The sequence below is a fragment of the Protopterus annectens genome, chromosome 11.part0 (genome assembly GCF_019279795.1).
Source record: "Protopterus annectens isolate FY-2018-M chromosome 11.part0, PAN1.0, whole genome shotgun sequence".
NCBI classification, from domain to species: Eukaryota; Metazoa; Chordata; order Ceratodontiformes; family Protopteridae; genus Protopterus; species Protopterus annectens.
The window spans coordinates 726,748,517-726,765,058 of record NC_056745.1 but is presented as its reverse complement, the minus strand read 5'-3'; the positions used below and the strand labels follow the sequence as shown (position 1 = coordinate 726,765,058).

Genomic DNA, 16,542 nt, shown 5'->3' with positions numbered 1-16,542 from the left:
TTATGTGGATAACACAGAAGAGGATATCGCTTTGGGATAAATCTACACAGAAGACTACTGACCTAGCTAAGGTATGCTTGCATTTTTCAGCTATAAAATGCATATTGTGAAATGTCATTAAGAAAAATCTTTTAAGATATATATTAGCAAATACTACTTTTATCTGTATGCATTTCTTAGAAGTTTACTGGTGGCATAAGCATGTTTGTCAGGGCATTTCACTTTCTCAGATGAGCAGCCTTATTAACTGTCATCACAAGGGCTAATGTTACAACTGTTTTTCTGTGTACACTCTTTTATTGTTATTTCTGTGAAATGTAAATGTCCTATATCGTCAATGACATAGGGGTGTTAGCCTTCTAGGATGGACCATACACACCTCTAGGGGAGCGCTGGCCACAGGTAGACATGACTGGCAATTGCTTAAAATGGAATGTTCTCTCTTAACTCTATACACATGTTTCAGGGACAGTTCATTTGATAGCACTTTTAGCATTTCACTGATGGTTTGTTAACAAAATGTGTAATTTGCCTGTTCTTTGCAGGTAGGGGAGCAAAGCTGCTTTTCTGTTTTGGCAGAAATGACATATTTTTGCTATTGTTAATTTCCTTGTTTTGGATCCAACCATGCTTTGTTTGTGATTGCAATATGTTTCATTCACACTATTCCTTTTTCTATTTTCAATATCTGGACTATTTTATGTTTCCCCAGTGGGTAATAGTGAACTGTTACCATTTTATGTGTTACCTGGCAACATCACTTTTAGTTATGTGATACTTATGTGTATTATCCTTCAGTTGTGTTTTAGGTCACCTAGGACTAAGGCACTCAGGTGTCCCAGTCCCCAACCCCCCCCTTCACTTAGCTTGAGAATCAGGTCATTGTGGAAGCTTTTAGGCAACTTGGTGCCTTTCTGCTTGAGAGGGCATGTGGAGATATGTCAGGCAGAATGCAGATTTGGCAGCAGATAGTTGCTGATGTGAATGCACTAGGTGGCCACAGTAGGACATATGATCAGGTGCACCATAGGGCCATTCACATGACTTCTTCTGCACAGAGGAGAGCAGCTCCAGTGGCCCATGATCTGAGGGTACCAGGGGATGGCCTGCTACAGAGCCACCACTAACAGCAAATGAAGAGTTCCTGTCCACTGTCTGGGATCCAGATAGCTCCCTGGAAACTGCAGAACAGCATGTAATTGACATTGGTGCTACTGTTTCAGGGAGAACAAATATATCCCAATAGGAGCTTCCAGATAGACTTGTGTATCTCATTAGTTAAATATTCCTGTATAGTAAAATATTGACAGCAATATATACATTCTGTTTAACAATCAATTCATTTGGGGGATGGAGTTGTAGATTGATACAGTTAACAACACATTCTGATTGATTACACAGGGGCTTAGGTTGCACTTGTCATCCAAGTTCTTGTTAAAAGTATTGTTAATGGACATACAAGGGGCAAAAATTTTTTACCCCCTGTATTACTGTCAATTGTGATAATGTTGTCCTTACTGTTTGCTTAACGTCTTCCAGGATCATCATCCATGGGAAGCATAGCATCATCTCCACATGGTAAGCCAAATATTTTTTTGTTTGTCAGTAGTGACGAGCAGTTCAAAGAAATATAGATTTTTATCCACTTGTGCGATGTGGGTGTCATATCTGTTCTGTATATTGCTATACTGTCTGTAGTAGTGGCACCACTGTTAGTTTGTTAGCATACATTTGACTATAATAGTATAGCTATTAATTTATTTCCTGTGTTTGTTGCTTATTATCGCAGGTGATCCTGACAGTGGAAGTGTAAGACACTTATCACCTGATGTCAGTGTATCAGCAGACTCTGATGATGATGATGGTGGCCAAACAGAGGCACAGGGGGTGCACAGGTTGAATCTGACACTGAGGTTGACATTCAGCCATCCCCTGTAATTCCATAGGACAAAGCCAGTAGGCCTACGCCAACCCATTCCAATGAACCCTCACATATTGGACATGTGGACTGTGAAACCCTCGATCAGGGAAGTTTGTTTACTGCAGCTTCAGTTCCTGTTGAGTCTGGCCATAGCCAAACTGTGGGTGAGGTGCCACACAGGAGTGTTGTTAGGGGTGCTTGGAGGAGCCCTGATTTCCATCCTCCACCTGATCCAGGTATGTCTTCCTGTGCCATTCAATGTATGTTTATGGCCATTGTGGAGTAATGGGCACATTCCCATAGGTCCTCCAAAGAAATGGTTAGGGTTATAGATGTGGCACAGGCTGACATGCTTGACTATCTCCACTATGTTGCTGATTCAATGGATCAGATGAATGACACACTGGAATGTGTGGTGTCTGTGATGGAACATCTGCTAGGAGGGGGCTGGTATACTCATCGGCATAGGTCAGCAACATCATCTGCTGTTAGCTGATGTGGTCATGCCCAATCATACTAGCATAGAGGTACTACTTCCACTGCTCCCTCAGAGGTTGAAGTGTCCACACCCAGATGTGGGAGGCCATGGGGCTGTGGTCCTGGGCATCCTCTTGAGGGGAGCTCATCCAGTAGACATAGGTCATGTTCAGGTTGCAGCAGGGCATCTAACTATGGGTATATATGTCCCAGTGCAACTCCTGGCAGAGCCAGTTCTCATGGTTAGGTAGGACAATGATAAACTGCCACCTCTATCACACATGGCTCACACCTGTCCAACATACCAAGAAGTAGAGCTAGCACAGAGCATGGCAGTGTTCATGCAGACACTCACACACCAATTTCACATGTAGGACCCATACAGACACACACATATCAGTTACATGGTTCAGCCATGAAGCTTAAAGCTCATTTTGTCTCACTGGCCATTTGTTCCTTTATCAGGCTGTCTGCCTGCTTCTTTTTCTTATTCACACACACTCATTGACCTTTTGTGTCATCCTAGGCTTCTTGCCCCCCCCACCTACACACACACACACACACACACACACACACACACACACACACACACACACACACACGCACACACACACAAAACTCTGTGCAAGTGATGATAACTGTGCCATATCCTTGTTTTCTACTTTTTGGATTCAGTGGTATATATAACATTTGTGTCTGATGCTCAGGGTGCATAGCTGACTTCATGCCTAGCATATCTGCATTTGTGATGCTGTTGTACCTTTGACATATTTTGGTCTTAGAAAGTTAGATAATTTTGCATCAGTATTTTTAACAATCCTCTGAAGCTTGTGAAGTCTGAAACTGAAATGTGTCTCAGCACTTTCTAACTTCTCTCTATAATGATTTTCCTGTACAAAAGAATATGCTAAATTGAGGACACTTGGTGACCATCAGTACTTTTGAGAGGTATAAATGTGTGAATCTTTAATGCCTAATTCATAGGTTGGTACTAGGCTATTGGCCCTAGGGCCTATACAAGCCTAGCCATAACAATTCCCTGGCTATTTCTTCCCACACTGTTTACTTCCCTGGGCCCCTGTCTAGCAGGGTGACTGACGTGATCATTGGGGTGAATTTCCTTTCTCCCATCCAGTCACCAAGGTTCCTTTTGAAGAAGGCCAAAGAGGTGCTTTGCTTGACATGTATGGGCGGTCTGTTCCAGAGTCTGGGGAGTCTCTGGGTCAGGAACCTATCCATTCAGCATGTTTTGTTTATTGTGATGACAAGGTTTAGATCCCTGGAGCATGTGGCTCTGAGGGATTGGGATTTCTTTAAGTGTAGCATGTCCAACAGCTCTGGGTTTGACATGGCCTTGTATGTTAAGCAGAGATCGCCTCGGAGTAGACAATATAGCTGGAGTTTTTTAAGGTGGTCAGCATAGGGCATCTGCTTTAGGCCTGTGATTCTTTTAGTGAGGTATTTCTGAGGCCTTTCCAGTTGTTGCAGATGTCTTGAGAGGTACATACCAAATGGGGCACTGTATTCTATAATGGGTCTAATGAGGGATGAGTACAGTGGGACAATGACCTCCTTTTTTCTGGATGAAAAGCCCTTAGTGATGAGGTGTGCCACATAGAAGGATTTCCTGACTGTTGTAGTGATGTGGTTTTTGAAGGTGAGACCACTGTCCACCTGTGTACCTAAGTCTCTTATCACACTTTCGGGGTTTAGTGTACTGCCACCTATGAGGTAATTCACGGGTACATGTTTTTTCCCAAAGGGGATAACTATACATTTCTTGGCATTGAGCTTGAGCCCATGGCTCTGGCACCAAGCATCTGTTTCTGTAAGGCCCTTTGTAGAGTATCGACACCATTTGGGGATTCAATAATGGCTCCCAGTTTGCAGTCATCTGCAAACTTTGTTAGCCACAATCCCTCAGTGTTGGCCTGTACTTCAGAAAAGTAGATGCCAAACAAAAGAGGTCCCAGGACTGAACCCTGAGGTACTCCACTTGTCACTTGTCTGGAGCTGGATTTGGAGTCAGCTACTTTTACAGTGTGGGTTCTGTCAGTAAGCCAGTTGGCAACCCATCGTGTGAGATAGGGATTAATGCCCAGCTTAGTAAGTTTATCTATGATTCCAGAGTGGGGAATGGTGTCAAAGGCCTTGGCGAGGTCCAGATAGGCTGTGTGGACTGTCTTACCCTCGTCCACGGCTCTGGAGACTGAATCAAAGATGTCAATCAGGTTCAGGAGACAAGACCAGCCCTTCACGAACCCAAACTGGGTGGGGTCCAGTGTTTTAAGGTTGCCAATGTCTTTGTTTATAAGTTCCATGATAATATGTTCCATGGCCTTGCAGATCAGGCTCGTCAGACTGATGGGGCAGTAGTTCCCGGGATCCAAGGTGGATCCCCCCTTGTGGAGAGGGATAACTGTAGCTGTGCACCACTCAGTGGGCATGAAGCCTGAGGTGAGGGTATGATTAAACATGACACTTAGATGAGGTACCAGTTAATTTTGTAGTTCATGTAGTATACAGCCCGGGATGTCATCTTGTCCCATGGATTCTGTATTCTTAGCTTTGGAGAGTGTGTTTTTTACCTGTGTGGCCATTATTACTGGAATTTGGCAATCTTCCGGTATTGAGATGGGTCATTTAGGGGGTGAGAGGGGGTGAAGTTGGCACTGAATCGATCTGCCAGGATATTGGCAAAATCCTTGAAATCAGTATATTTAATGCCATTCTGTTGTAGCTCAGAGCTGGGGCCTACAACTTGATAAAGAGCACAATGTAGTCACATAAGTCTCTGCTGTCCCATTTTAAATTCATTTATGTACAAATCCCCCACCTTTTACTTGCTTACATTCCCAGGTAACAACATGCAAAGATATGCCATTCATTCATATTATTACACAATACATACCAGGTGCAACACCTACCTTGTAAATCTAGTAGTGCAACAGTTTTAGTTCAGGGCTAACTCTGTCTGATGCTAGCAGTACACAGCCATTACACGGGTAGGTAAAGGCTGTGAGCATTGCCTAGCATCAATGTTACCATATGTATGTGCATAGGGTGAAGGTTTCACCCTCTTAGGTGGTGAGTGAGTGTGCTATGAATTGCCTGTTTGCCAATACAAGGGCATATTGAGCATGCCTACATCTGCCTACACCCACAGCAGCTGTTGGTTTCCCCTCTGACTCCTCACCTGCATGTGGCTGTGGTAACCTTGCCATTGGTGGTAGGATGTGTGTCCCCTCCCCTTGTTGATCCTGCTGAAGCTCTTTTATTAGGATGATGTTGTGTGGCATTGCCTAGACTGTGAATATTTAAGTACATGTATTTGTATTGTACTGCAGGGCTCCCCCAGATGTATCTAGGCATCAGAACCATGACTTCAGCAGCCCAAATGCACACTGTGATATTTATGGTTTGAGCATGTGCCTCATTATGGCACTCTTCAGCAGGTATGTGTGCATTTCTGATGGGTGTCATCAGCCACAGTTCCAGTGCATAACTTGCATCCCCAGTAAATGACCCTGTGGGATATTCCCCCTAGTGGACATCAGATACAGTAGGGAGGTGTAACAGATATGTGAGTTGTGCTAATTGCCTGGGTTGTCAGCACAGATGTTCAAGATGATTCCCTTGGCATTACACACGACTTGGTGGTTAATAGACTGGAAACTTTTTCTATTTAGGTAGAGCCTACCCTGTTCCCTGGGTGGTGCCTTAATTTCTACATGTGTACAATCTATGACACCTAGTACTTCAGGGTTGTGTGCTACAAGGTAGACCTCCTGCATATTTGTGGTCCTGTCCTCAGGAGTATGGGGAAAATATGTTTGCTCACTGGCATGTTGAATAGCATAGCATTCAGGAATTGATGGAGGAGTCTGGATGCTGATGCCTGTGACACCCACAGCATGTCCCCTTTTGGTCTATGAAAGGTTCCTGTAGCTAAAATTATAAGTGCTACACATACCTTTGTCTCCATTGGTATGGGTTTCCCTTGGCTTGCCTTGGGTCTGAGTTGAGGATGACAGAGGTTGCAGACTTCCTGTAGTGTGTCCCTATCCACCCTGTAATACTCTACAATTTCCATCCCATGAGATTGTGATAAGTTAAATGGGGTCTGAAAACCCTACTCCTTTGCTGTGGTCTATTAGCAGCAGCAGCAGCAGCATAGACTTCAGCCTGTTGCACATACAAATGAATTAAAGCAACAGCAGCCCCTAACATTTCTTTCTCTGTAAACTCCTTTCCATGGATGTATTCCAATAGGTTATGGAATTCGCAGGGAAAGCAAATACTGAGTCTACATGGTTACTTTATAGCTTGTTGAATAGTCCCTTCATCTTGGACTAGTAGATTAGCATGCGTCTACATGGTTACTTTATAGCTTGTTGAATAGCCCCTTCATCTTGGACTAGTAGATTAGCATGCATCTACATGGTTACTTTATAGTTTGTTGAATAGCCCGTTCATCTTGGACTAGTAGATTAGCATGCATCTACATGGTTACTTGATAGCTTGTTGAACAGCTCCTTCATCTTGGATTGGTAGATTAGCATGCAGTTCAGCTGGTTATAATGTAAGTAGCATGCTACAGTGTTTACCTTGTTTGTGCAGCTCTATATGCCATGTAAAGCTGCTTACTGAATCTGAAACAGTGCACTTTCATGTGAGTGTCACAGTGTGATGTGCACACAATGTAAGCAGACTATGTAGGGTTTATTGAATCTGGCCATGGTTCTATTTAAATCTTGCTACACTTTCTCTCTCTCTCTCTCTCTCTCTCTCTCTCTCTCTCTCTCTCTCTCTCTCTATCATCTTGTGTTGTGTTTCTGCAACTAGGGTATGAGAACAACTGATAGTAAAAATAACAGAAGTGGCAGACCTTCCTCAAATATATAGACGCAAAAAAAAAATGCTAGTATTGTTTATGACTGTTTTCTGTATTTCAGCATTACTTTTGTGTATTTAGGATAGCAATGTTTCAATTTCTGTTTTGTATGATTCATTCCTAACTCTTCAGTGTTTCACAGCAGAATTTTTAAACCACACAGTTTAACAAAGATGCGTGGACAGTATTTAACAGCTTATGTTGTGCATTAGCCAAAGAATGAGCAAAACTAGATAATATGAATATCTGAAATAAGCAACGTAGCTCCTCTGACTGCCTGATGAAAACATGCTTCTGCATCAGAAAAAAAAAAATGTTTCATCCTTTATTTATAATGTAACAAAACATAAATGATAAAAATTCACTTTCTCACTGGTCTGTTTTTATCTAGTTCCCTTAAAACAGCTGGCACATCTCAGAAAAGAACAGCAAAAATGTAGCATCCATCTCACTGACACTATTTATCAAATTAATGGACTCTAGCTGTCATAGACCTGAGTCATGCAGAATTCCTGTACTACAGTAGCATAGCTGGGGTGGGGTGAAAAGGGCACCTTCCCCAAGAGCAGAGTGTTAGGGGGAGGTGCAATCAGGCCAGCTGATTTAACAAACTCTGATAGTCTGTTTCCTTTTTTGAAACAGAATACCAGAGTTTGTACAGTATTTTTCAGACTACCGGAGAATCAATCTGATTTCCAGATAGTCCAGAAAAAAAATGGATTGGTGGCAACCCTAGATGCTTTGTGCAAGCAGGGTACATTTGTAGCAAGTAGTTTGCTTCAGTTTAAAAGAAGAAGAAAGTATTTCTTTGTCTTTGCTTAAATATTTTGAAGGAAGGTTGTTGACAAGGCACAGAAATGGGACCTGAATGGCTAGGGTTAGGGCAGGTGGGAGGAGGTTGTCTTTCATCTGGCCATCTTTTTTTTTTGGTTCTTTAATGGAAGAACTGAGAGGAGCATAGATCTAACTATAATAAGCCAATCACATACAATGTAGCAATCAGCATATCACAATGGACTGCTTTTTTTGTTTGTTTGCTCTTGAAGAGCTGAAGGGAAAGGGAGCAGGTTTGTCGTACTGGCCCAAGCCGTTAATTGAACCAGCTATGCTTCTGTTGGAATACATACATTACACAAACTGTATTCGATTAATACTTTAAAAACTGTCACATCAGCTGAAAATGATTTTGTGAGATTATGTTTCTGTTGCAAAGTAGTGAGCCAAACATTTATGCAGTGGAAATTCTTTCTCTGGCATTGAAAATAGTAGAAGACTAATATTTGCTAAGTCTGATTAGTCAGTTTTTCCTGAAAGACAGTCAGTCTCTTGGATTCAGAAAGGCTTACCATGAACAGAAAGCCTTAGTATACCCAGTTTCCTACTCTTGGTAAGCTCTACCACTGACGTTACCTGACAGTGGGAGCCTCAACATTAAGGACGGTCCTGTTGGCAGAGCTGGTTGCTAATGCTAGAAATGCAGGAGCAGCTAATGCTAATTATCTGTGTGAGTGGACTTTTGTGTGTATGTTTGTAGGGTTGCCAATAAAGCTGGATGAACATATGTGTGTTTGTGTGTGTGTGTGTGTGTGTGTGTGGGGGGGGGTGTATACCTGTGTCTGTGAGTTTGTCTGCCTGGGTTGTCACACTAAGGGGTTAGGTAGGAAACTAAGAATCTAGAAGCATGTGTGTGCATGTATGTATATATGTTTGCATACTGATACAATGCATGTGTGTGAATGGGTGAGTGTTGTCATGAGTATAATCAGATCTGGTGGGACTTATTGGTTGACAGCTGTATGTGGTGTGTGTGTCAGTCTGTGCTTATCGGTGTATGGGGGTGCCCTTGCCAATGGTTTGCATGGGCTACCCAGGAAAACACTACTACTGTAGTTGTGACACATTAATGGTAGAAAAGTGTGATTCAGAAATATGCTAATGAGTCAATAATGAGGTATATCCCACTGCAGCCATAGCTGCCTATCGCATTTTCTCACTGCCACATAAATTGTACTACCTGAGGACATCAATTCATGCAAGTGGTAATGTTTGTGCTGAGTCCTAGGTTCTATGTGAAGACATGTGAGCTTCTTTTTCCATGAAGTAAGGTACATTTTTGATGAGGAAAAAGTATGATTCAAAACCAGAGTAAACAAATATTTTGGATACAGCCTATAGTCTTCTCCATGGTTCTTCCACTATTCCATTCATAAGTCAGTAAAATTACAATTGATCATCTCTCTTAACTGCATCGTTAGGTTCCCAGCTCTAGAAAATAGGTTTAATTCATGTAGAAGTCTTACTTCTAACCAATGTAACTATACATCTGAATATTTTTTTTATCTTTCTTTGTACCTTAGTCCACACAATTACTTTAGACATATTTTTCATGTCTGTTGCAAATATGTATATTGCCTATTCACTACTTAATTTTCTATATTTTTCTTTTTCAATCATTTATTTCTTGTAATTTCTGTACTGGTTATCTTCATTATATTAACTCTACACATTACTTTATTATTAAATGTATTTAAAATCGAACACCACATCCCCTGCTTGTTTAAATTGTTTAAATTTAACAATGCACCTGTTTGGGGATACTTTTGAAGTCATCAGCTTTCACTACAGTTCTATTTCATTACTTCTGTATTTGTTCTACAGTTTTTTCAATCAATTTGACACACAACTATAGTTTGATATGGGTCACCTAGTAATTACATTTACAAACATTAAGTAAATTAATCAATAAATAATGTAATAAAACTCTTACCAATAATAGAACATTACGTTTACAAAAAATTAAAAAATAAGCAATGGCTAATGTAATAAAATCCTTACCAATTATAGAAATAGGTTTCCTTGCAAACCGAATTCTTCCTTTGACACCAACATATTTACTTCTGCAGCCAGCAGACCATAGTCGCATTATGTATTCAGCACCAAAAAATACCACAAGCACTATTTCCTAGAAAAAAGAATATACAATAAAATGAGAAAATTTTATACTCATTTAAAGTATGGAAATCAAAAATGAATTAAACAGCCTTCAAATAAGAATAATGCAAAACCTCTAAAATGAAACTTGGATTGAAATACTTCAGTAGAATTACAGCAATGTTGTCCTGAATTCTTAACTAATGTCTGCCTTACTGTCAAATGATTATCCAGTCTTCAATTATTAGGTGATCCGTATCTTTGAGATCTGGTCCAGTTTCTTGTTTGACATTGCTGTATGTTGTTTGTATGTCACTGAACTTTAAACAATACATTTCAGCTTAAATTAAGACTAAATTAAATGCTGTTGTTGTTGTTGTGTCTTTTGGCTTTTCCCGGTTAGGGGTCGCCACAACGGAACTCCGGTCCGCTAATGATTGGCAGTAGATTTTTACGTGCCAAGTTGCCATCCCTGATGCACAACCTTCAACGAAGGTATGCCCATTCACGCATGTCTCCACACAGAAGATGCTCTAGCTGAGAATCGAACAGGGCAACGTCTTACTGTGAGGTGACAATGCTACCGCAGCACCACAAATAAGAAATAAAATTTCATAAGGAGTAGAGATCAACAGTAACCGGAAACAAAATAATGCACAGACATAAATAAAAGGTTCCCATTGTATGATCGAGGACTGTAATCCAGACAAAGTCCAGTATACCTCAAACTTTACATAATTTTAATTAAAAATAACTTTGTTTAAAAATGAACTTCATAATTTGGCTGTTCTCATCTTTGTCTGGATTAAATGTGTTTTTAACTGAAAGTGTGATTAAAACTTTGACCACTAGAGGGAGCCTGATCATTACAATACTGCCTCAGCTTTTCATCATACAAAAGCTTTTATGACAAATTTCTTTTAAGATTAAATAAATCAATCGGTACATTTTATACATTGTGAAGTGTGCTTTAAACCATTTTAGAGATTATGACTTGAATATTTATGTTCTTAATAAAATGTTATATATGTTTTAAGTAAATGTTTTACACTGTCTAGAAACTTCACAAGGTCATGAATATTCATAAATTCTATGATAATTAGTTTTTTAACTACTTGTTCATTTTTATTGGCTAACTTGTGTTTTAGAAGGGTATAAAAGTATTATTGTAGTTGTCCATCCATATCTGATGAAGTCTACTTGGTAGAAACGAAAATGCTGTTGCTTTAAAGTGTATGCATTTATGTAAGTGTTATTTTTATTAAAACTGCTTCAGCTGGATCCTAGCTGCTGGTGGTATCTTTCCTGAGTACCTTGGACTTGGTGTTACCAAAAATACATAAGAACCTGCATTCTCCTCCAGGTAGACCACTTGTATATGGTACGGGATCTCTTACAGAACCCCTATCAGAATTCTTGACTCATTATTTAAAACCACTATTGCAATGTATACAGTTTCACATTCAGGATACAGCAGAATTTTTGAATATTATTAAAGATACACAACTTGAGGAAGAGTGATACTTATGTTCTTTGGATGTATCAGCTTTGTATACCAATATTCCACATTGGGCAGGGTTGCTGGACATGGAATATTGGTTGCACCACTCTTCATTATATAGCCCAGGATTTAACACATTCTTAATATGTCTAACCGAACATGTGTTAACTAAAAATGTTTTTTATTTCAAAGATGAGTGCTATTTACAACTTAAGGGGACAGCTATGGGGGCATCTTTCACCCCAATATATGCTGATTTGTTCATGGGATATATTGAAGAACAAATCATTTATGATTCCAGCCATAACATCTTTCTGGAATCTATGGATATTTGGCATCGATACTTGGATGACTTGTGGCTAGTTTGGCGATCAGATTTGGAATATTTACATGAATTTGTTCAGCATTTAAATGAAAACAAATAGGGTATACAATTTACATTTAATTGTCATCATACACAGATAACTTTCCTAGATGTTTAAATTCAGTTACAAAATGGCGGTACATTGGCTACTCAAGTCTATAGGAAATATCCTCAGTTCAATACCCTTTTACATACCAGCAGTTGCCATCCTCGGCACATTATTCAGAATATTCCCAAGTCTCAATTTATGAGACTTCATAGGATTCATTCTTCAGATCAGGCTTTGGTCTAACATGAGCAAGACTTGGTCAAAAGATTCTGTACCAGAGGTTATAAGTATGATGACATGGCGAGTTCAATGAAAATGGCTGGCAGTTTGGATAGATCTGAATTATTGAATTATTGAGGTACAAATGCAGGTTGTGACATCTCAACTTGGATTAGTAACAGATTATGGTAGTAACACTCATTTCTTTATGGATCTTGTTCAGAAACATTGGGGAATGATGTCTTCTGATGACATCTTAAGAGATTTAATACCTTTCAGATGCCTCTTTTCATACAGAAGGGATAAGACTCTGGGTGGGTGGTTTAATCATTATAAAACTGCTAGTAAAGCTGATGCAGTTTTGCAACCTTGGATGGCCATATGCTGTTAGGGTGCCAATCTTGTGGACATTGTACTTTTTGCAAATACATTTATAAAACTAAACAATTCACTTCATATAATACTCCTCGTGTTTATAATCGTGATTTTGGAAATTGTGGGTCAGACTGGGTGATTTATTTAGTTACATGTTCTTGTTCTGCATTTTACATTCGACAAACTTCACGTCCCTTAAAAAAGCACATTCTGAACATCTTAGTGATATTAGATGTGCTTGGACTTCAAATGCCTTGTTTAAACATACTAATAAGCATCATATGGCTACATTTTATTTTGTGGTCATTGACAGAATAATGCTTAATAAGAAGAAAGATAAGACAGGCTGACATTCTATTTTAAATACTAAAGAAAGAAAATGGATAGTTAGATTAGGTGGACTTTTTCACCTGGGCACAATGAACAGCTTTAATCACCAATTAGAAGCAATTTTTGGGTATTTAAATAAACAGGAAGTGATGTTATTTATGGCAGTGATGAGGGTAATCATGCCAAAACTAGTGCTGCTGACCGTTTTATTATGTTGTTTCTTGGTGGACATACATTTTTTTGTGCTGAATTTGGTATGCTGACCATTTATTGGACTTTTGAAATTTACTAATTTGGCCCTGCACCAGACCAGAAGCTAAAGTAGTTCCAATTGCAGAAAAGGTGAAAGAGGACAGATTATGGTGGTCTGAGCATATGTGCAGGAAAAGAGAAGATGGTTTGGTAAAGAAGATCTGAGAAAGCAGAAAGAAAACAAGTGGAAATAAAGATATCCACCAAAGGAATGGATGGACTGTGTGAGAGAAGACATGTGACAGACAGGCATGACTGTCAAAGAATTTTGGAGAGTGGCACTGGACTGAAATAGTTGGTGACAGTTAATACAACACCCAACACCATGCAAAAGTGGGAAAAAAGGGGACTGATGATGATGATGATGATGATGATGATTAAATAGAAGGAAATAATATAATTGTAGGCTATTTTTGTATATACAGGCTAAGCAAAAAATGCTATACAATAGACCTCTTCCATGGTAACCATTTGAAATATCAGGACCTACTACAGTGAATCCTGAAACACAGAGACCGAATAACCGATAGCTCTGACTTGTATAATCCAAGTCCGAGATGTCATTTCTTGCAATATTTCCTTTTATCCAAGGTACTGTGACCACAGAGTTGGTATGTGTGTGTGTGTGGGGGGGGGGTCCCTCTACATGGGGGGTGCAGGGGGAGGCTTTCCTCCTTGCAAAATGAAGTTCAAAGGAGAAAAGTGATTTTTGAAACTTGCTTTTCTCCAGGTTTTTGGTCTTTTTTTTTTTTTTGGCTTTTCGGCACTCAGCATTTTGACTGACAATATTTCAATAGGGAGCCCTTTTTTGTTAATCATATAAAGAAAAACAAAAGAAAAACATGTCACAGGATTTAATAAACTCCATGTAGGCTCCGTGTAAAGCCTACATGGAATGTACCCATGTACACGGCCACGGTGCCCCCTCAGCAGCATGCTATGCATATTAATGATGGCACGCTGCCGAGGGAGAGCATAGTAACAGGGATATTGAATCCATGTAGGCAGAAGTGTAGAGGCTGGTCAGATGCTACGTACATGGTGAGGCTTCCTGTAATGCTCCATGCTACTGGTGACATGTGCTGTGTATTAACAGTTTGTGTATTAAATGTAAAAAGTGTTATGTGTTTCTTTTTTATTAATTTTTTTTAATGGCCATTTGTGTGGCACGGCATAGTGTGCAGCAATGTCAAGATGCACTTATACATACACAACTGATGCCTGCTGACATCTAAAAATAAAAACCAGATTATAATTAATTATGATAACTGCTGCTTTTGCTTTTTTTGTTTGTTTGTTTTTTTTTTTTTTATTTTCTTTTATTTTTTTTTAATGTCTGTTTGCATGGCATGGCGTGGTGCACAGCAATGCCAAGCCACGCTTACACATATACAACAGACACCTGCCAGACATCTACAAATAGAAACCGGATGTAATTAATTATTTATATCTGCTTTTATTTATATCCATTTGTGCGGCACATTGCGATTGCTTAGTAGTGTATGTGATGGTATACTACTTTGTACACCTTCACATATACTACTAAGCAATTGCAGTGTATGTGAAGGTATACTACTTTGTATACTATCCAAGTAGCTAAATGGGTAGAATGATGGTCTAAAGTTTAGTAGGTCCTGGGTTTATATCATTTGTTGAATGCAACATAAAATGTCTTTTAAATGAAAATCAATATTTTTTACATTTGGGAGAGCGTCATGGTGCTAAGCACTGCTTAAACCTGATTAACATCTAATATTGTTTGTACATTGCTAAGCTTCTCTAAAACCAATGTTCTATGAGTTTGCATGCTGCTCAGCTTCACTTACCTGGTTTGCGCAATGCTAAACACCACAGTGCTTTTTTGAGTGTTGATGAGTGACATGTAAGAGCAGGAAAACAGCATATATTAAGGCCAATAGGTTGGAATTCTGAACCATTTGATGAAATCTGCTTATCAGCTGATATGCCAGGTGGTGTTGGAGATGGTACACACTTTCAGGAATAGAGATGGGGTGTGCAGGAATCTAGGGATTTTGTTTGCCTCCTCATATGGAATTATGAACCTAGACTGCTGCAGGCCTGTTACTGGGGCTCAGAGTGTAAGGCTCAGGCCTGGGATTGGTTGGTCAGGGATCTTGCCAGTGCTACTGGTATCCGCTACACTGGTGAGCAGTGTCATCACCACTATGATGACCTGAAGTAGAGAAAGAGGAACATTGGACACTGGGTCCAAGAGGCTAGGGCTGGGCATGCCCCACAAATAGGTAAGTATTTTTCCACTGTTTTACCAAACTGCATGATGAATGTATGCAAAACCGGTATGCATAATGGTGTGATTCTCTCCCAACAGCCATGCACATAATGATCACTGTAAAGATTGTATGTCACAGCCTATATGTATGTACTTGTATTTTGCAAATACACCTACTGTAACTAACTCAGTAGCTCAGTCTGTTAAATGCCTTGCAAGCAGTACATTTTGCCGCACATAGTCCTTGATTCAAATCCAGTGGTGTGTAGCATGTAAATAACATTATTGTGAAGCCACCAATTAGTCATTGAGTCATGCACTCTCTATCCATACAAAGCATTAAAAATGAAATGTCTCCTTGTCACTGATGGAAGTCACATGCCTGCAGATGGGAACACACTTCACATATCCCTATAGCAAAACTATAAGTGCATAAAATGTCATGTCATGCATTAATATGCATTCACAGAGGATTTTAACTCAGGTAATGCAAATGAGTCCCACTACTATCAGAGTGCAGTACACAATCCTTTCAAACTTATAGTAAAGATTAGCTGCACAACTAACATACACATATGCAGCCCTTGCTTGTAATAAGGGCTGTAAGCATATACATTCCAAATGAGTAACAGACTGCAACATGTGGCCTGACAGCTGCCCAAATGGAGCACATAATGTTATATTTATCCCCTATGTTGCTCAATGACACAGCAAACATGTAGCCTAGTACTCTGTTAATGAAACCATTGCCTAACATACTTACCTTAAGCACATGCCTTAATTGGAGTGGAATGGCTACTCTCACTCTGGCTCTGCCTCTACTACAAGGCTGCCACAGCTGCCACAGTTACACCTACAACTTCTTGTCCTCCAAAGTGTTCACACTCTCTGCCTAGGCCTATTACCTGCAGCAGCAGCTGCAGCCTGTACCACACACATCTCTATGTAACAGTAGCTTCTACAGACCTACCCTCTGTG

General features: G+C 39.9%; 1 protein-coding gene across 1 annotated transcript in view; it reads right to left on the bottom strand.

Annotated features, from left to right (window-relative positions):
- Positions 1–16,542, bottom strand: part of LOC122814989 (potassium voltage-gated channel subfamily KQT member 1-like) — a 1,169,537-nt gene that overhangs the window by 701,441 nt on the left and 451,554 nt on the right. The window contains exon 2 of the mRNA XM_044087244.1: positions 10,128–10,254. Within this exon, the coding sequence (XP_043943179.1) occupies positions 10,128–10,254 (127 nt within the window). The remainder of the gene's footprint in view (positions 1–10,127; positions 10,255–16,542) is intronic.